The sequence below is a fragment of the Oncorhynchus kisutch genome, linkage group LG17 (genome assembly GCF_002021735.2).
Source record: "Oncorhynchus kisutch isolate 150728-3 linkage group LG17, Okis_V2, whole genome shotgun sequence".
Classification (NCBI taxonomy): domain Eukaryota; kingdom Metazoa; phylum Chordata; class Actinopteri; order Salmoniformes; family Salmonidae; genus Oncorhynchus; species Oncorhynchus kisutch.
Genome location: NC_034190.2, coordinates 53,261,247 through 53,282,922, shown reverse-complemented (window position 1 = coordinate 53,282,922; position 21,676 = coordinate 53,261,247). Strand labels below are relative to the sequence as shown.

Below are 21,676 nucleotides of genomic sequence, written 5' to 3'. Positions count from 1 at the left end.
AGTGATATGTTGTAAAAAAGCTATGATATTTTGTGGGTATTGTTGCAGCAACAACCTGACGACTGTGACAGTATTTGTATGTGGACATTTTGTATTTACACACATTAATAACTACGATTTTATTTAACATTAATATATGTCTCTATTCTTCACAAAAGAAAATCACTCAAATTGTTGGTTGTAAAATGCTGATTAAGAGAGAGAATTGTTCAATTTGTTCAGAAAAAAATAACACATTGTCACAGGAATAAGAGGGTTAAATCTATTGAGGAAAATGTATTTGGTGTAGGGTTTAAAAGTATACATAATATAGGCAAAAAAAATGTAGGCTTATAAAACAACTGTTAAATATTGTTTTCAAAACAGTTATCATAAGCTTATTTAATAGTAAGTCATGTCACTATATTTTATTGCAGGCAATTGCGAGTTTAAATAGGGCTCACGCGTTGCAATTACATAAATCGTTTATTCAATGTAGCAAAGCAGGTTCCATTTATGATAACAAGGTCAGTTGATACCAATTATTTTGAACGTATCCAAATGTTTCATGCCCTTGTTTACGTCTTTGGCACAAATATGTGTACTCTTGCACAAACTGCGAAAAGCATCTGGTGAAAGATAACAAGTTAAAACAGGTGTAGAGTCTTGTGTTTAAAGCCTCAACTAAAAACACATTGCTTAGCATTGTTTCGAAAGCCTTTAAAACACCCACTAAGGTGCGCCTCACCTACCAGCTTTTTAACGCCCACGTGTGTGTTTAAAAAAAGTATTTGACCGCTAGATACATTATTTCCATCAATAATAGATGAATCTAGTGGTAAGAGCGGAGACGGAGCTGTGGGGAGGGGTCTCCTAGTCAGATCAGGCAATCCTTTGGTCTGAGATAAGGACGGGAGGAGTGGCCTTCGGATAACTCCGGGCGCTCGATGGGGCAATAGGGAATCACTAGCCTAATGAGAGAGAGCTCCCCTCATCATCAAAGACGCGCTCACACAGACTAGAGAGTGGCGGCTTCAGCTCCAACCAGGGACGACACGCCGCAGCCTGACTGGCCGCCTGCCTCCTCTCTCTCTCCCTGGCCCTGCCTGCCACCCCAGCCCCGGCCTGACGGCCTCGTTCCTGTAATGATACTATGGGTTGTGTTGCCAACTCCACCGGGACTCAACTGCTGTTACAACTGGAAGCTCTAAGAACCGCGGCGCAACTTTCCCAACTCTACCACCTCACCGAGAACAGCAAGGTCAGAGATAAACATGTCTGTCGCATAATTGCCCGTGTGTAAATGAATAATAATAATAGTCTAATACTATAGCCTACAAAACAATCCTAATAATAATAATTACGATAATAATGTGCCTGCTCTTCTCAGTGATTAGGAATATTTGGCCTAGCCTCTAAGCACACATCCGTACTGTCATAACAGTATAAGATAAAAGTATAATATGAAGTTACTACAGTTTTACTATTCTGTGTGAATGTGTTTTACCTCTCGCAATGTTTTGCTGTGTGAAGGCCTGCATGAGGATGAATTGTTGTTTAAACTGGTGGTGAGCGCCCCCATGCGTCCGCACAACACACATTGTGGCTGGTCTTTTCAGTGTATTTCTACTGTATATTGTTCATTGCTTGGTGATTGTATATAACTGTGGGCCTACATGTTTGCTCATAATTCAGCCACATTGCCTATTCAATTCAACATGATCCTAGGCCTATTTTGTAGTTAACGTGTAATTATGTTGCTCTTTCGATTTAACAAGCAAAAACACACATTTCTTGCAACCTCTGTTTCAGTCACTCAAATTAAATCAGCTGTCGGCCTACATGTTTTAGACACGTTTGTATTATTGTAATTGCGTACGGGTATGCATGCAAGTTGTTCTGTAAATTAATGCACTCCCGGTATTTCGTATTTGATTTGGCATTTCGTGTCATAGTCTGCATCCCGTTCTAAAAAAGAATAGCCTACGAGACACGGTCCGTTTATTTCAATCTTGGAATCTTCAAATATACTTGAACTATATCTTTGTTTACATCCCAAATTATGTTTGTATTTGGCTCATTGAATTCAACATATTCTAGGCAATTTTTTTGCGCGTGGAGTCAGCCTGAATTCTAATAACAATGAGTTATTATGGTGTTTTAAACCCCAAAAGAAGAGCGTCATTGGGTAGCCTAATTATTGTGGTAAATAAATAAAAAAATATTGCCTCCTATAATTTTTTATTAAATATATATAAATAATAATCTTTCGATTTTTAGAAACAATAATATTGAATGTGCATCGATGAATAGACCTATCACTATCACATGTTTATATGATAAACAATTGCTGTAAAGTAGACAAAAAAACGAAATTGTATTTATAAATGCATTTATATGCTAAGCAATATAAATATTAAATCAACGAATTGGGCTGTAAGGATAATTGTCAAATAGCCTTTTTTTGATCAGGCCTACATAAATAGGCCTAATACAAATTATTATTTGTATTGTTGTTGCCATTAATAACAATAATAACAACAACGATATTGACAGATGAAGATATTAATACGCCTATTAAATCGACGGCAATGAAGAGTAATTGATTTATTAATGACAGACTATAGCTTTTTTGTTGACTATACTGTCCCTAACCGCCTTCTCACCCTCCCTTTTCTCTTTAACAGATTTATTATAAAGCTATTAGGGATATTGAAGTGGGGGAGGAGCTCCTGGTGTATATGAAGGACGGACTTTTCCCGGAGGGATCGATGGCTCCGAACCTAGAAGGTAAGATTAATGCGCATCATTAGCGCATATTTTAAACAAACTCTAAACGAACATCCTGCGCGGCTTTGTTGGCCAATGTGGCTATAGAGTTCAGAAACTCACACCCATCTTTCACATATGCTAAAGATGCTGCGTTTGGATTTAACCTTCAGGACAAATTCGTTGAAAATTTAGCCGCCAAAAATAATTGACGTTTTGAATCTTTGAATCATTATTTTAGATACAGATTTCATAGGCCAAATATATGTACCCCAAATAACCTCTTTCTATGGATTTCTTGAGGAAGATCCAAAACGTCATCATTATTTTTGGACAAAATTCACACGGGTTGTGTGTGTCCCCTTCAGAGAGTCGTATCTTATACCTTTTTCTGAGTGAGATTTGTGTCCTATCATGAAAAGAGATCTGATTGCTATCCCATATACACCCATCAATGATGAATTCAGTCCTCATCCATCCTCGGACAATTGCTTCAGTCTAGCCCAGCGTTTCCCATACCCTAGGACTACACAGCTGATTGAAACAATCAAAGCTTAATGATGAGTTGGTTATTTGAATCAGCTCTCTAGGGCAAAAAACAAAACGTGCACCCAGCGGGGGGGCAGGACCGAATTTGGGAAATCCTGGTCTAGTCTAGGGGTCAGCTATCACTTTCCAAAATGACTTAAGCCTCCGCCTACATATCACAGCCGTCACTATAACACTGAGGTATGTTGAAAATATTATAAAGTCGTGAAAACAATTGCAAATAAAATGATGTTGGCTATTTCTTGAAATGTAAATCACGTTTGTAGGGAAGGATTTGACAAGTAGGCCTATTATGTTTGTAGGGAAGGATTTGATGTAGGCCCTGCCATACTTACCTTGTTTTAGAATTAATATAGGATAGCCTTAACCTATTAGATAGGCTATACTGTAGCATATTATTGGAATTAATAGGTTTTGTGATGGGGATAAAAGCGTTTTATTAGCCTAAAGTCAACAAGTGACAGAATAGTTAGGTAAAACACGACGTTAGTGGCAAATGAGATTTGATGCTGGGTCATTTTACAATAACTGAAATCCAATGACTTTGTTTTTGAGAAATAATAATAATAATATAATATCAGAATGGGGACCTCCCCACACTTCGGATTTCGTGTTTTGGCATGTAGGCCTATTGTTTATTTTTATGGATTAATTTGGTTTTGTCTAACATGCAAATTGTCTTGAGCCGTTCCAATTCATTTAGGACTACGACATTTCAGTCGTGCTTGTTGTAAATGATCTTGTAGCCTAGGCTACATGTCAAAGAGAACGTTATTTCATCATTCCAATTTGATCCAGGTACTCCATTTTGATCAAGGTGAGGTAAGGCATAGTTCAGTTGGACGTTTGAACATCTTGGTCTTTTTGCAATGAAGTGGGGTTATGTTTTTACTTGTCATGGACTATAAAAACGGTGTAGACAGAAGAAGGTATTAGTGAGCCATAGATGTTCTAACACACAAAATGTTTTCTCCCCGAAAGCCTCCCTCAGATCTCTTTGCCAAAAGAACAGGAGAGGGGGTGAAAGGATAGGAACGGGACGTAAAGGCAAGAGATTTGTAAAGAGAGCAAGAGAAAACGAAAGAGACTGACATATTACGAGAGTTTGGGAAAGATATAAAATGGAGGAGAGGCTGAATGAATGAACAAATTAGTAACAAAAGGAAAGGTAGACTGTGTGTGTGTGTGTGTGTGTGTGTGTGCGTTCGCAAGAGAAAAGAAGGGGAGAGGAATAGCTTGGCGCTGCACCACTCTTCGGCTGGCTTATAGGAGCTGGAATTTGAAGTGGGGCTTGAGGAGTCCCCCGAGACCTCACCCATGCTCCCAGATTAGTCGCTAAACTGCACATAATTGTGTTCCCCTACATCTCCCAGAAAGCTATTAGTCTCCCATTTATGAGCCCTCTCACCGTCCTCCCTCCGCAACATTCCTCCTCTCGATTCCGGAGTGTTACTGATGGAACACAGATAATGGCGCCAAAAGTATTCTTCGGCCTTAAACGCCCCGCACGCCTCCTATCTAGCATTGTAGGCCTCGAGTCGAACGCCATGTAGCGGTGAAGCCGATGGCTAGGTGCGGTTCTGCCCGGTCCTCCTCGCGTTTCACTTCCCACTTGAAGTGCTGTTTGATTTGACAAAGCCTCGGTGTAATAAAACAGGTAACAAAGCCTCAATAAGCGCTTTTTATAAGCCTGTTCGTGGAAACACGTCGCAGCTTTCAAAGGTGACACATCCAAATAGCTTGGCGCTGAGGTGTTTTTTAGGTTGGAATGGAACATTTAACGCAGCAAAACGCTCACTCCGTTATGAGTTATGTGGCTAGGGTGGCAGCTATGCATGCATGCATAGTGTTTGAGTTTGAAGTAATGGACGACTACGACCAAAGAGGGTCATTTGTTCAAATACATGTTTAGACAAAGTTCTGTTGCTACACTTCTGCCCTTTTAATGGCTCTAGACATAGCCAGCGGAATAAATGTAGGCATACAGTAGAAACCAGATGAGCCATGCACTGTAAGTCATTTTGAATCAACTTGTCTGCTTTGCTATTCGATGACTAATAGTTACAGTGTGGTGTGTTAGGGGGATCTCTGGTGCCCTTGCGCAGTGCCCACTAGGGTCACGGCAGAGCGGGCATCGTGAGTTGATTGGCGCTCTAAAACCTCCACGGGGTGGGTGACAACCCAGCCGAACCCCGCATGGCTCATTCTTCTTGGACAACTTCCACCATCTACTCCCCCTCTCTCTCATTTGGCCTGAGTTGTTGAACTTGGCGTCCAAGTCAGGAACCCGCCATTGAAAGCCCCTGCCTCCAAGTTTTATTGGTTTGACCTTGGTTGGGAAAAGTATTACAAAGGCTATCATGCTGGAAAACAATGACAAATGTGTAGCCTATTGTTTCCTTTGCTCGCTATAAAGCCAAAGAACAGCCACTACTACTAGACTTAAAGTAATCAGCTATGAGTTAATTAAGGTGTAAAGCCCTCTAGCCCAGGCTACATTAGATTTTTAATAGATTTTTCCTTTTACATCAACACCAATTGGAGAGTGGTTATTTTAAGCGTTTGAACATGCTCTTGATTAGCTTGGACAGGAGAGTACAGGGTATGGGCTACCCTGAGATTTCTTTTCATACAAGTTTGAATGCTAGACATTTCTGGATGCTCTTGCCTTTTTTGTAGTTGTGTGTTCAGTCTGGGATCATCGATGGATATAGGCTGGGGAGCTATGTAGTCATCCTGCTCAGACTTTTGCCTTTCGCAGGTGTGTATCGTTAGGTCCTTGTCCAGATGACACATGTATCCGATAAAACAGTTGGGACAAATCAAGTTGTGTTGTTTTGCAGACGAGCAGATGTACCGCTGCGAGGACTGTGACGAGCTGTTCACCTCAGGCCTGGAGCTGCGACGGCACCAGAAGTACTCGTGCGCCAGCGCCGGCTCCCTGTTCGACACGCTCAGCAACGAGGACTTCAAGCAGGAGCGCGACGACAGCGACCATGAGCCCGTCCATGAGTGCAAGGATTGCGAGAAGATCTTCCCCAACGAGTACAGGTGCAGCACACACACACACACACACGTGCGTCATCGAGAACACACACGCATGCACACACACAGTGGTACAATCACCTCTACACTAATGATTGGAGGAGTATCATCATTATCCTAAAGGACTGTGTGTGTGTGTGTGTGTGTGTGTGTGTGTGTGTGTGTGTGTGTATGTGTGTGTGTGTGTGTGTTCCCTGTCCAGTCTGGGCCAGCACATGATTGTGCACACAGAGGAGCGGGAGTACAAGTGTGACCAGTGTCCCAAGGCCTTCAACTGGAAGTCCAACCTCATCCGTCACCAGATGTCCCACGACAGCGGAAAGCGGTTCGAGTGTGAAAACTGCGATAAGGTACAGCACACCCGGCACGTAAGTTGTGCACTCAAACACTGGCTCTTCTCCTTCGCTACCTTGGTGAATGCTGACACTAGCTACAGTAGCGACTTGAATGAGGAGAAAATCCATCCTGTATGTATGTAGGAACACGTGGTTGTAATCCTGTGATGTCATGATTAAGTCGGCAACCATAAACGCAACTTAGTACCAACTTAATCATGTGGGTTTATGTTAGATGACTTGTGTCACTTGTTTCAGTTTATTCAGCTTGTTGGTTGACTGGCCATCAAGTTAGTTGTTTGTGAATGTCACCACCATCAATGTTAATAGGCCATTCATGGGCAGCTGGCATAGACTGAGATTGATCGTCGTGTGTTGTCTATGATGGCAGTAAAATCCATTTTACTCAGTACTATTTATTACAGTGATCGGATGACTGTGATCGCTGGCCATAACTGCTTTATATCTGTGCGTATGCATATGTGTGTGTGTCAATGTAAACGTGCCGGCCACCCCCCCCCCCCTCCCCCTACCCGTAGGTGTTTACGGACCCCAGCAACCTGCAGCGCCACATCCGCTCACAGCACGTAGGAGCGCGCGCTCACACCTGCCCCGAGTGTGGCAAGACCTTCGCCACCTCCTCGGGCCTCAAGCAGCACAAGCACATTCACAGCAGTGTCAAGCCCTTCATCTGTAAGTCTGAGTCGCCACTGCCCCTGTCGCCGCCACGGCCTAGCCAACCCACATCTAGTTCTACCTCCTCCCCGTGTCCAAAGGCCTCCTCCTCATCCTCCTCTTCCTCCTCCCTCCGTCTCTCTCCAACCCCAGGCAGGGCCAGTGACAGTAGCAGACACAATCCCATAGGTCAGAGACAATTCCATGACCCCCATCCCTTTTTCAACCGCCATTTTGTTTTGCGTTTTTCCTACCTTTTTTGCTTGTTTTTGTTATCGTCCTCCTTCCCCCTCTCTGTGCCTCTCACTCTCCTTCTCTTTTTGTTGTATGGGTCACACTTTATTTTGATAGTCCAGCTTAGAATTGGATAGAGGGCGCAATTGCAATGGTGCAGATAGGAGTTGGGCCCTCTATTCAACTCTATGGTCCCTCTGCAGCTGATATGTTACTGAAAATAGTTTATTGATAATTTGTTGAGCATCTTTAGGGGGACTTTCAAAAAAAGTGTTACTTTGTGTGTTCCTTTTTGGTTTCTTTTCCTTCTGTGTGTGTTTTTTCCCCTCTGAGGGTGATATAAAACGACTTTCCCGACGGCATGGGCAGATTTGATATGATCAAAGTGGATCCTACAGTATCCGCTTCAGCTCCCCATTGAACGATGCCGGAAGCCATGATCTCTTCTTCTCTCACTCAACTTTCTGCTTTGCATTTCTGTTTGTACTCATGTGCACGTATGTGTGTATATGCCTATATACATGTATACGTACAGTATGTATTCAAGCAACACTTCATAGAACATAGTATGAAAATAGTCAGCTTAACCGTATATTGCCCCTTGTGGACATATGGTAGGTGTGTTGCCAGTCATAGTGATTCAATGGCCAATAAGTATGAAGATGAAAACTTGTCACTGGATTTCACCAAAAGCATGTACGGCTTCTGATTTGTATAGATATACAGTCTTTAGACAAAATGAAGGCGCGATGCACATGTATTTTTCTCTAAGTAGCCTAGTGTTGTATCCGTGTAGACTGTTGACTTGGTACTCTGAGTTAGTGACAGTGTTTAAATGGGCTTAACCAGGCCCATGTGGGCTGTGTGTCTCCCCAGGCGAGGTGTGCCACAAGTCCTACACGCAGTTCTCCAACCTGTGCCGCCACAAGCGCATGCACGCCGACTGCCGCACCCAGATCAAGTGTAAGGACTGTGGCCAGATGTTCAGCACTACCTCCTCCCTCAACAAGCACCGGCGCTTCTGTGAGGGCAAGAACCATTACGGCCCTGCTGGGGGACTTTTCGCTCCCGGCATCCCCATGAGCAGCAGCCCCATCCTGGCCAAGTCCAAGCACCACCATCCCCACCACCACCCGGGCCTCAACCACTCGGGCCTGGCCTTCCCCGACTACTTCCCCTCCCGGCCACACCCTCACCCCCATGCCGGCCTTCCCTTCTCCCCTGGGCCACATGGTTTCCCTTCGCTCTCCCACGGCTTCCCAGGCCTTTTCCCCCCCTCGCTCTACCCCCGGCCGCCCTTACTGCCCCCAAGCCCGATGCTGAAGAGCCCCCTGGGCAACAACAGTAACAACGGTGGGATTCAGGAGGGCAAGCTGCCCCGCAGCCCCCTGGACGGGCCTCCACTGTCTCTGGTCAGCTCCATTAACAACAACAATGGAGGTGGTAGTCTCCTCAGCAGCCAGGAGAGGGAGGACAAGGATAGGCTGGCGTACGGCGAGGCCAAGGCCAAGGCCAAGATGTCGGAGGTGTCGGACGGCAGTGACCTGGAGGACGTCAACACCACCAGCGGCACCGACCTGGACACCACCACCGGCACCGCCTCGGGTTCAGACTTAGACAGCGACGCAGAGAGCGAGCGGGAACAACGGGAGCGGAGCACCGGCGCCAAGAGGAGGAAGGCGGCGGGCGCTGGAGGGGCGAGGGGGGCGGAGAGGGCGGGTCTGGACGGGCGGCCGGACGACGTGAGTAGTGGCTCGGTGTCGGCGGTGTCCAGCTTGAGCAACCTGGCCTGCGAGCGTCCCTCCTTCCTCTCCGGCGCCTCCCAGCACTCCTTCTTCCCGCCTCCGGAGGAGCAGGCGCTGCCACCCACCACCACAGGGGGCGCCGCTGCCACTGACTCCATCAAGGCCATCGCCTCCATCGCAGAGAAGTACTTTGGCCCTGGCCTCATGGGCCTGCAGGAGAAGAAGATCGGCTCGCTGCCCTACCATTCCATGTTCCCCTTCCAGTTCTTACCCAACTTCCCTCACTCCCTCTACCCCTTCGCAGAGCGGGCCGGCACCCTCAACCCCGGCATGTTCTTCAAGGCTGAGCCCAAGTCACCTCGTGAGCAGCATCCGACACCCCACAAAATGTCCGCCCCGGGCACTGGAGAGTCATCGCCCTTCGACCTCACCACCAAGCCCAAGGAGGCCAAGCCGGCCCCACCGGCCCCCTCCAAGCCCACCCCACCCAGCAGTAGCAGCAACGCCCCCCTCATTCTCCCCGGGGGTGAGGAGCAGCCGCTGGACCTGAGCATCGGCAGCCGCCGACGGGACGGACACAACGGGATGGTGGCCCCCGAGCAACCGCCCAGCCGCAAGAACCACCGCAAGGAGGAGCACCCCGGCAGCCACCCGCACTCCCACGCCCAGCACCCCCAGGGCCACTCCCTCCTCCAGCCCCCGCTGCCCCAGCAACAGCAGTCCCTGGCTCAGCCGCCCCAGCAGCAGCCCTCCCTGCACTACGCCAAGCCCTCACCCTTCTTCATGGACCCAATATACAGGTATTTCAGCCCCGAGTAGACCAGAGGCCTCACCAGGCACTGTATGATAACCCACTCAAGTTGAAACTCATGTTAGAACCTATATTTAGTATAATATATATCTCCAAATCTGTATGTCAGTGTTCAGACTTTCCCCTCATGCGATAAGAGGAAAGGACTAGGTTGCAATATCCACACTAGCAAACGACTAAGTATGCACTTCCACATTACTGGGTGATCTGAGAAGTCATAGTCAATCGATCAATAATATAATAATGCTTTTAGCAAAAAAAATATATGTTCAGTCTGTAGAAACTATGAGAATGGAAAGGTTCAGAGCTTTTGTGAAACATCACAGCACAGTTGAAAAATATATGGCAAATAGAAATCGAATATGGATGGTGTTACAGTGCCTTGCGAAAGTATTCGGCCCCCTTGAACTTTGCAACCTTTTGCCACATTTCAGGCTTCAAACATAAAGATATAAAACTGTATTTTTTTGTGAAGAATCAACAACAAGTGGGACACAATCATGAAGTGGAACGACATTTATTGGATATTTCAAACTTTTTTAACAAATCAAAAACTGAAAAATTGGGCGTGCAAAATTATTCAGCCCCTTTACTTTCAGTGCAGCAAACTCTCTCCAGAAGTTCAGTGAGGATCTCTGAATGATCCAATGTTGACCTAAATGACTAATGATGATAAATACAATCCACCTGTGTGTAATCAAGTCTCCGTATAAATGCACCTGCACTGTGATAGTCTCAGAGGTCCGTTAAAAGCGCAGAGAGCATCATGAAGAACAAGGAACACACCAGGCAGGTCCGAGATACTGTTGTGAAGAAGTTTAAAGCCGGATTTGGATACAAAAATATTTCCCAAGCTTTAAACATCCCAAGGAGCACTGTGCAAGCGATAATATTGAAATGGAAGGAGTATCAGACCACTGCAAATCTACCAAGACCTGGCCGTCCCTCTAAACTTTCAGCTCATACAAGGAGAAGACTGATCAGAGATGCAGCCAAGAGGCCCATGATCACTCTGGATGAACTGCAGAGATCTACAGCTCAGGTGGGAGACTCTGTCCACAGGACAACAATCAGTCGTATATTGCACAAATCTGGCCTTTATGGAAGAGTGGCAAGAAGAAAGCCATTTCTTAAAGATATCCATAAAAAGTATCATTTAAAGTTTGCCACAAGCCACCTGGGAGACACACCAAACATGTGGAAGAAGGTGCTCTGGTCAGATGAAACCAAAATGGACCTTTTTGGCAACAATGCAAAACATTATGTTTGGCGTAAAAGCAACACAGCTCATCACCCTGAACACCCTATCCCCACTGTCAAACATGGTGGTGGCAGCATCATGGTTTGGGCCTGCTTTTCTTCAGCAGGGACAGGGAAGATGGTTAAAATTGATGGGAAGATGGATGGAGCCAAATACAGGACCATTCTGGAAGAAAACCTGATGGAGTCTGCAAAAGACCTGATACTGGGACGGAGATTTGTCTTCCAACAAGACAATGATCCAAAACATAAAGCAAAATCTACAATGGAATGGTTCAAAAATAAACATATCCAGGTGTTAGAATGGCCAAGTCAAAGTCCAGACCTGAATCCAATCGAGAATCTGTGGAAAGAACTGAAAACTGCTGTTCACAAATGCTCTCCATCCAACCTCACTGAGCTCGAGCAGTTTTGCAAGGAGGAATGGGAAAAAATTTCCGTCTCTCGATGTGCAAAACTGATAGAGACATACCCCAAGCGACTTACAGCTGTAATCGCAGCAAAAGGTGGCGCTACCAAGTATTAACTTAAGGGGGCTGAATAATTTTGCACGCCCAATTTTTCAGTTTTTGATTTGTTAAAAAAGTTTGAAATATCCAATAAATGTCGTTCCACTTCATGATTGTGTCCCACTTGTTGTTGATTCTTCACAAAAAAATACAGTTTTATATCTTTATGTTTGAAGCCTGAAATGTGGCAAAAGGTCGCAAAGGTCAAGGGGGCCGAATACTTTCGCAAGGCACTGTAAGAGATAGATGGGAGGGGTTGAATGGAGCTCAAGGGTGGGACTAATAACAACACGACAACTCATGTAAAACATACTGTGTCCATAAAATGTATAAATGAAATTATAATACGTTATATGGGCATGTATAGTGTGAATCAGTGCAACCTTTCCAGTTGACCTCTGACCTTCGTACGTAACCCTTGTCCTTGCTGTCCAGCAGGGTGGAAAAGAGGAAGTTACTGGACCCTGTGGGAGCTCTGAAGGAGAAGTACCTGAGGCCCAGCCCGCTGCTCTTTCATCCACAGGTACACACACACACACACACACACACACACACACACACACACACACACACACACACACACACACACACACACACACACACACACACACACACAGCAAGCCCCCACTGCTGCAAGGCAAACAGACAGGTAGCAGGTAGCCTAGAAAGGCGAGCCAGCAACTGGATGTTTGCCAGTTCGAATCCCAGGTCTGACGGTAAAAATCTGTCGGGAAGTGAACTGGCAACAGGAGGTTTTCTGGTGTCAAGTCCTAGATGCCATTGCCTGCCGTTGTGCCCTTCAGAAAGGTACCTAAACCCCACAGCAACTGCTCCACAGGAGTCCAGTGTTGAAGCCTCGTGCTCCAACCTCTGCAACCTGTATATGTACAGTTGAAGTCAGAGGTTTACATACACTTTAGCCAAATACATTTAAACTCAGTTTTTCACAATTCCTGACATTTAATCCTGGTAAAAATTCCCTTAGGTCAGTTAGGATCACCACTTTATTTTAAGAATGTGAAATGTCAGAATAATAGTAGAGAGAATTATTTATTTCAGCTTTTATTTCTTTCATCACATTCCCAGTGGGTCAGAAGTTTACAAACACTGAATTAGTGTTTGGTAGCATTGCCTTTAAATTGTTTAACTTGGGTCAAACGTTTCGGGTAGCCTTCCACAAGCTTCCCACTCAAGTTGGGTGAATTTTGGCCCATTCCTCCTGACAGAGCTGGGTCAGAAGTTTGGAAGACCCATTTGGAAGACCCATTTGGAGCCAAGCTTTAACTTCCTGACTGACGTCTTGAGATGTTACTTCAATATATCCACATAATTTTCCTCCCTCATGTGCCATCTATTTTGTGAAGTGCACCAGTCCCTCCTGCAGCAAAGCACCCCCACAACATGATGCTGCCACCCCCGTGCTTCACGGTTGGGATGGTGTTCTTCGGCTTGCAAGCCTCCCCTTTTCCTCCAAACAAAACGATGGTCATTATGGCCAAACAGTTCTATTTTTGTTTCATCAGACCAGAGGACATTTCTCAAAAAAGTACGATCTTTGTCCCCGTGTGCAGTTGCAAACTGTAGTCAGTTTTTTTTTATGGCCTTTCAGGTTATGTTGATATAGGACTCATTTTACTGTGGATATTGATACTTTTGTACCTGTTTCCTCCAGCATCTTCACAAGGTCCTTTGCTGTTGTTCTGTGATTGATTTGCACTTTTCGCACCAAAGTACGTTCATCTCTCGGAGACTAAATGTGTCTCCTTCCTGAGTGGTATGACGGCTGCATGGTCCCATGGTGTAAACTTGGTGTACACTTGCATACTATTGTTTGTCAATTAGCCTATCAGAAGCTTTAGAGCCATGACATAATTTTCTGGAATTTTCCAAGCTGTTTAAAGGCAACTTAGTATATGTAAACGTCTGGCCCACAGAAATTGTGATACAGTGAATTATAATTGAAATAATCTGTAAACAATTGTTGGAAAAATGACTTGTGTCATGCACAATGTAGATGTCCTAACCAACTTCCCAAAACTAGTTTGTTAACAAGACATTTGTGGAGTGGTTGAAAAACAAGTTTTAATGACTCCAACCTAAGTGGACGTAAACTTCCCACTTCAATTGTATGTGTCTTTCAGAGGGTTGGGTTAAATAGGAAGTCAGATTTCGGTTGGACATTGTGTGCAATTGACAAATAAAGTCATCTTAATATCAATCTGACTGACTGACTGACTGACTGCATCTGATTGATTAGACACAGATGTGCTCATCTATGTCATTGAATAGACGGGTAGAGACAGATTAGAAAAACTGGTCACCAAGTTGAAGTCTTAGGCAGAGTTTTAGAATCCATATCTGATTTTGTCCCAACATGTTGCTCTATGAGAATTCCCACAAACCCACTCCTGAAACCCTCCTCTCCTGCGCAGCGGTCCCGAAGCGCCACTGTCATTTCTCAGGGGCTCTGTACGATTTCTTCCTTTGTTTACGATGTGGCGCCTCGGAATTCCACCGCCTCCCACCTTGTAGCACAGAAGACAAAAGGTCTGGTATCGCGTCGCCCCTTTGATAACCAAACCACATTGTTTGGCTTGTCCCCGAACCCTTCCAACCCTTCCCACCTACCAAACAACCTCCCAGCGGCGATAACAAGAATGATACGTATTAATAAGAAGAATAATACGCTTTTGAATCGAGCCCTATCTCACCCCATGCAGCTATCCCACGATTCAGCCCCTTGCTAATCCTAAACTTAGTTGCGGCATTGTTTCTCTGGGCCTCGGAGCACACGGAGAGCTAATAACTTCCTCCTGGCCAGTTTCTTCTCCCTGGCTGCCTAGATAATAGCAGTGTGTCCATCAAGGACGTCCTGTGTTTGTGTCCAGGAGAATGGGGAAGAATGGGGGCTGTTGTTGGGAACTCGTTTTATCTGACCCGGGAATCTGCTTGGTCCTCTATCAATTGTGAAGTTGAACGAGGCACTCACACACTGAGTTAGTACGCACGCACACACACACACACACACACACACACACACACACACACACACACACACACACACACACACACACACACACACACACACACACACACACACACACACACACACACACACACACACTGTACCCTACATGTGCATCCAACAACAACAGTGGATCCTTTCCTCCTATATGCCAGGTGTGGGGGGCACATAAGAACAGGCGGGAGCATAAGGACGTAAGAACAGACCTTTGAGACGTACGAACAAACGGAATGGTCTGTCAAAGCTGCTTTCACCTGGGTCTTGGACAGAACACATCCAAGACAAATACGAAGCCCAATAAGCCCTCTGTTATCCCAACCTTCTAGGCTCCAATCCACCCAGTTATCACACCGCAATGACGGGACCGCTCATTCGCTAATTCGTTCCGCTGACGGAATCATCCAACACCGAGACGCCACGAATAAATAAATAGAGACGGCGTGTCTGTCTCCATGTCCCCTGTTGTATTCCCAAACCAGGAAGGATGTAAGCTGTTTTTGGCAAATAAAAAAACCCCAGCCCATAACTGACTGGCCCTTTGTCCCGAGGCTGGGGGAGGAGACAAGGTAAAGCAGTATCAGTGACGGGCATCTTTGAACTTTATTGTATGGTTCCCGTCAGAGTTCTCATTGAATGGCTTATTGAGCTCGCGGTGGCTTCACCGAGAGTCTGAGGGCGGAGGGGAAAGGAGGAGGTGGCTGAGAACAAAGTCTGCCTGGGCCGGGGGTGGGACTCAGGGGACTCCTCGAGTGTCTGCCAACGTGCGATAGGTCAGGGAGGTGACTCCCGACAGCACAATCAAGAGAACGACCTCTGATATATCGCTTCCTCCTGCCTTCCTCCATTTCTCTCTCTCCGGCCCCCGCTACCAGGCGCTCGTCACCGAGGCGAACAGTTTGCGCGATTTAACCAACTAATCAAGGCCTAGTGTAGGACTGGAACAAAACAGTGCAACCTGTTGAAGAACAGTTATTGTTGACTAAAACGTGACTGTAAATCTTCCCCTATCTACAGCTACAGTATCTTTACCGTGGTACACCTTCTTTACCTCAGATGTCGGCCATGGAGAACATGACGGAGAAGCTGGAGAGCTTCGGCGCTCTCAAACTGGACGCCCCGCCCAACTCACTGCAGCACTCCGCCCACCCGCTCTTCAACTTCCGCTCGCCGCCGCCCTCCCTCTCCGACGCCATCCTCCGCAAAGGCAAAGAGCGTTACACCTGCAGGTAGGCACCACGCCAGAGTTTTTTTTGGGGGGGGTAAACTTTTTGTAATAAGTATGGGACCGTGTAGGATATTTAAGCTGTGTTCTCTCTCTCTTTCTTTCTCTCTCCCCCCCTCCCCTCTCTTTCTCCCCAGGTACTGTGGGAAGATCTTCCCCAGGTCAGCTAATCTTACCAGGCACTTACGGACACACACAGGAGAGCAGCCCTACAGGTAAGCCTTTCCTGTCCTCCCTCTCTCCTCCTCTCTCTCTCTCTCTCTCTCCTCCCTCTTCCTCTCTGCTCCTCTCACCCTCTCTTCTCTTCTCGGTCTCTCCGTACCGCTGACAGAGGCCTACTCCAACCGGTCAACCAATGATGAAATCACATCCTTCCCACCTGATTTATCCCTCCTCATTTGGCAACAAAAACACACTCATGCCTGGCATAGGCCTCGATGACGGACACACACACACACACACACTCAAATGTGCAGCTTCAGCTGTACACACACACACACACACACACACACCGCAGAGTGATATATACATATATACGACCTGCTGGAAACGTGAGGAGGGGTGGGTCTGGTACTTGAGAAGAGTGAGAGAGCAAGGAAAGTGCGAGAATGTAGGAAAGAGAAGGAAGATTGATGCAGTCTGCCCAGATGTAGTCGGGTAGGACAGGGAGGGAGGGATGGAATGGGCCAGGGGAGTGGTGGTCCTGGACAATGTTGGGTTGTAATGGTGCCCTGGAGAGATCAGAACTCTGTTTATAGAGACCCGTTAATTATCAATCATTTGGCTCTTGCCCAGCCTCTCCCTCTCTCTCTCCTTTTCTCTCTCCTTTTCTCTCTGTTTGTCTCCCTCTGTCTCTGCTGTTTGTTTGTCTCTCGCTCTCTCCGTCTCCTCCCTGCTGAATCTCTATCCTTACCTCTCCCTCTCTTTCTCTCCTCTGCATCACCTATCCTCTGATAGGTGGATAGGTGATGATCTCTCTCTCTCTCTCTCTCTCTCTCGCTCTGTTTCTCCATCTCTCGCCATCTCCATCTTGGAGCCCAATAAACCGTGTGCAGTTTGAGAACATATTGACTGTAAATGGCAAGAGGGACAGTGATAGCCAAGCAGTACTACTTTAGAAAGGAACCTGCAATCTCATTTTCAAATGAACCTCCTACTATTGGAAACTTGGCTAACCTGAGGGCCCGGCCCCAAAGTGGTGCACTTTGTCTTCTGTTGAGCTGTAGTGCCAACTCTTTGAGCACAATCTACAGAACGAGAGGGAGAGAGAGAGATTTTTCTCGGGGGACCCAGTTCCCGGGCCCAGTCCAAACAATCTACTGATTAGCTCATTTAAAAACAATTTACCATAACAAATAGCAGACATCATTATCTCTGCCACTTTTCAGGCAAATAAGACCAAAAGCAGCACAGAGGGAGAGGGAGAGAAAGAAACAAGGAGAGACCGAGATGAGGTAGAGAGTGACCGTGAGAGAGAGAGCAGGGGAGAGAGACAAGTGGAGAGAGAAAGAAACACCGGGAGAGGAAAAGAGCGACCAAGAGAGAGCGACAGAGTGTGTGTGAGAGAGACGGACAGAAAGAGAGACCGAGAGAGAGCGACAGAGTGTGTGTGAGAGAGACGGACAGAAAGAGAGACCGAGAGAGAGCGACAGAGTGTGTGTGAGAGAGACGGACAGAAGGAGAGACCGAGAGAGAGCGACAGAGTGTGTGTGAGAGAGACGGACAGAAGGAGAGACCAAGAGAGAGCGACAGAGTGTGTGTGAGAGAGACGGACAGAAGGAGAGACCGAGAGAGAGCGACAGAGTGTGTGTGAGAGAGAGAAGGACAGAAAGAGAGACCAGGGCCTTCTAGCCGCCGCCTTCATGCTTCATTGTCTTAGGGCCATTTGCCTGCCTGAGATCCTATCAGGCGGCTGCTTTCTGCTCCAGAAATTGGCCACACTTTAGACCTGACCACTGAAAGACCCCATTCAGTCAGTAACGCTCCATGTGCAGCCCCCGTCGCAATGTTCTGGACTGCCGGGGACTAGAAAAAGAAGTCGTAATTTCACGTCCCTTCGGACACAAATAAATATAAACACAGTGAGAGAAAAAAAGGAATTAGTGTTGGCGCTCGACCATGCTCTGTGAAGTGTGTTGCTCCGAGTCTGGATGTTAGCGAGCTTGAGCACGCACATGTACGCACGTAGCGCACACACAAACACACGGCAGAACATGAAAAGGGCCCTGCATCTTGATTCCAAAGCTTGATCACCAGCAACTTTTCCCAAAGCAATTAGCCCTGAATGCCAGCCTTGCAGCAGCAGGGGCTTGCTGTCTGACGTCAGTGTGTGTGTGTGTGTGTGGTGTTTTTTGGGGTTAGCGGAGGTCACCTTGTAGCAGGTCTGCAGGCCCTGATGCAAACACACACACGCAACAAAGAGCCAGTGTCAGTGGGCTGGGGGTTTTGACAAGGCCTGGCCACTGTTTATTTATGGCCAGGTTAAATAGATGTACAGCTGTGTGTGTGTGTGTGTGTGTGTGTGTGTGTGTGTGTGTGTGTGTGTGTGTGTGTGTGTGTGTGTGTGTGTGTGTGTGTGTGTGTGTGTGTGTGTGTGTGTGCTTGTGTGCGTGGTCACGACCCCAGATATATCGCTGAAAGATTTTCCAGAAATCCTCCCTCAAATCAGGACCACGTTCCTACCTGCTTGTTTGTCTCTTGGGTTGCCATGCCGACCCCCGGTTGCCAGATTGTCCAGATTTCCCATAGTGGGGAGTGAGATTGAGCAGTAGTCAGAGTGGATGTTGAGCTGGGCTGTGCTGCATCAGGGCTGCTAAATATTGTACTCCCATTCCCACCGGGTGGCGCATCAATGTTTCTCCACCACACGGTGGCGCTATTACAGTGTTAATTGACCCATAGTCTGTTTGTGTGTTTTTTCGTGACTATGATGTGGTGACGGAGTGAAAACCCTCGTTTTGCTTCTAGTTTATGTTCTGACCACTGATGCGGTCGCCTATTCATCATATTACTTGCGTGTGCTTGAGGAATTGACGGACGCACAACACACCTCCATATTCTCCCACCATGCAGGCAAGGGGGAAAACCCTGCGCGAGTGTGTGTGTGTGTCAGAGCTGCAGTGACAAATGTGTCCATGTAGAAAGACCAATAGTAGATTAACAGTCATGTTGCCCACAGTGTTTAGACTGAGGCATTCTGGGTCATTACTGTTGTTTACACAGTGGAACAGGCCACTCATTTAGACCACCTCTCTACCACTCTTTCTCTCGCTCTTTCTCTCGCTCTTTCTCTCGCTCTTTCTCAGCTTCCCGAGCTCCCTTTTCCCTGCCTGTCTATGCCCCGCTACCAGTCTAGCCTACCTCTCTCTCAGTCTAGCCTCTCTCTCTGTCTCTGTCTCTCTCTGTCTCTGTCTCTCTCTCTCTGCATCCCTCTTCTTCTCTGCTTCTATGTCTTTCTTCCTTTCTCTTTAAACTCAGATTCAATGCATTGAGCGGTATTGGCATTACAACCTACCACCTTTACATTACCTGCACAAATATGTTTAAAAAAATCAGAAATCAAACTTACCCCTCCCTCCCCGTATTTTCTACTCAGGTGTAAATACTGTGACCGTTCGTTCAGCATCTCCTCCAACCTCCAGCGGCATGTTCGTAACATCCACAACAAGGAGAAGCCCTTCAAGTGTCACCTGTGCAACCGCTGCTTCGGCCAGCAGACCAACCTGGACCGTCACCTCAAGAAGCACGAGCATGAGAGCATCCCCGGTGGGTCCCCCGTTCGCCTAATTAACCCCCAGCTCAACGATTTTGACATTTTTTCGATATTTGTGTGGGTAACATGGATTGCAGTCACTCGTTGTCTGTCGACTGCTTTCGAGGTAAGGAAACGGATATGCCAAAATCCTGAACTATCCCTTTCGACATTCAAATCAAATCAAATTTATTTATATAGCCCTTCGTACATCAGCTGATATCTCAAAGTGCTGTACAGAAACCCAGCCTAAAACCCCAAACAGCAAGCAATGCAGGTGTAGAAGCACGGTGGCTAGGAAAAACTCCCTAGAAAGGCCAATACCTAGGAAGAAACCTAGAGAGGAACCAGGCTATGTGGGGTGGCCAGTCCTCTTCTGGCTGTGCCGGGTGGAGATTATAACAGAACATGGCCAAGATGTTCAAATGTTCATAAATGACCAGCATGGTCGAATAATAATAAGGCAGAACAGTTGAAACTGGAGCAGCAGCACAGTCAGGTGGAAGTTGAAACTGGAGCAGCAGCATGGCCAGGTGGACTGGGGACAGCAAGGAGTCATCATGTCAGGTAGTCCTGGGGCATGGTCCTAGGGCTCAGGTCAGTTGAAACTGGAACAGCAGCATGGCCAGGTGGACTGGGGACAGCAAGGAGTCATCATGTCAGGTAGTCCTGGGGCATGGTCCTAGGGCTCAGGTCCTCCGAGAGAGAGAAAGAAAGAGAGAAGGAGAGAATTAGAGAACGCACACTTAGATTCACACAGGATACCGAATAGGACAGGAGAAGTACTCCAGATATAACAAACTGACCCCAGCCCCCCGACACATAAACTACTGCAGCATAAATACTGGAGGCTGAGACAGGAGGGGTCAGGAGACACTGTGGCCCCATCCGAGGACACCCCCGGACATTAACAGTTGTTACTCAGCGCCGGCCATCTCTTTCCGGGTTCAGCATTTATTTGACCAATTTTATTCCTCCCTGGTGGTGTGTCGTGTACGTAATAACGTTGACATATATAGTGTATAGCTTAGTGTGTCATTGAAATGTACAGTGTAGTCCCCGATTCCAGCTGTTTATTATAGCTCCATATGCTGTGGCTAACGGTGGTGTGTTTCCTGCTTACAGTGAGTCAACACTCTGGGATCCTCTCCAACCTAGGAAACAACGCTTCCTCTCCCAACTCCGAGCCAGACAATCATGCACTTTTAGATGAGAAGGAAGACTCGTACTTCTCGGAAATCCGCAACTTCATTTCCAACAGCGAGCTGAACCAGGCATCCAGCTCAACAGACAAGAGGTAGGGGACACACACACACACACACACACATGGACACACAAGCTCAGAACAGAGCACTCGTAATGTTCTCTACAAATATGTGACACTAGTCAGAAAGGGGTTTTGAATCCCAGTCTCCTACCACAAGACTGTGTGAGCCCGGTGAGCTAAAGCCAAGGCATTGGCTTGGAGAGCCAACACAAGTCTTCAGGTCTCAGGCAAGGACATTCATCATCACGCAAGCGTGGTTCAGCGAATGACCTCTGTTTACATAGCGCGCACACACACACACACACACACACACACACACACACACACACACACACACACACACACACACCTTCCTAACACTGTCTCTACTCCCCTGTCAGATGTGTGTCTATGGTGAAACTGTACATACTCTGCCCTCTAGTGGTTGAATGTTACTCCAACAGGCTTTAGGTGGAGTACAGTACAGTATAGTAGACACTGTACAGTACAGCTCTATCAAC

At 46.7% G+C, this 21,676-nt stretch overlaps 1 protein-coding gene across 9 annotated transcripts in view; it reads left to right on the top strand.

The window, feature by feature from the left end:
• Positions 1-21,676, top strand: part of prdm16 (PR domain containing 16) — a 235,315-nt gene that overhangs the window by 203,781 nt on the left and 9,858 nt on the right. For 3 of the 9 annotated variants that reach the window (XM_031794071.1, XM_031794073.1, XM_031794078.1), the window contains exons 5-14: positions 2,667-2,769; positions 6,141-6,348; positions 6,545-6,710; positions 7,217-7,370; positions 8,436-10,131; positions 12,347-12,434; positions 15,951-16,162; positions 16,296-16,373; positions 19,754-19,923; positions 21,035-21,206. In XM_031794071.1, the coding sequence (XP_031649931.1) occupies positions 2,667-2,769; positions 6,141-6,348; positions 6,545-6,710; positions 7,217-7,370; positions 8,436-10,131; positions 12,347-12,434; positions 15,951-16,162; positions 16,296-16,373; positions 19,754-19,923; positions 21,035-21,206 (3,047 nt within the window). Of the gene's footprint in view, positions 1-362; positions 1,241-2,666; positions 2,770-6,140; positions 6,349-6,544; positions 6,711-7,216; positions 7,371-8,435; positions 10,132-12,346; positions 12,435-15,950; positions 16,163-16,295; positions 16,374-19,753; positions 19,924-21,034; positions 21,207-21,676 lie in introns of those variants that run through there. The other 6 variants (XM_031794079.1, XM_031794072.1, XM_031794077.1 and 3 more) reach the window with 6 other exon arrangements.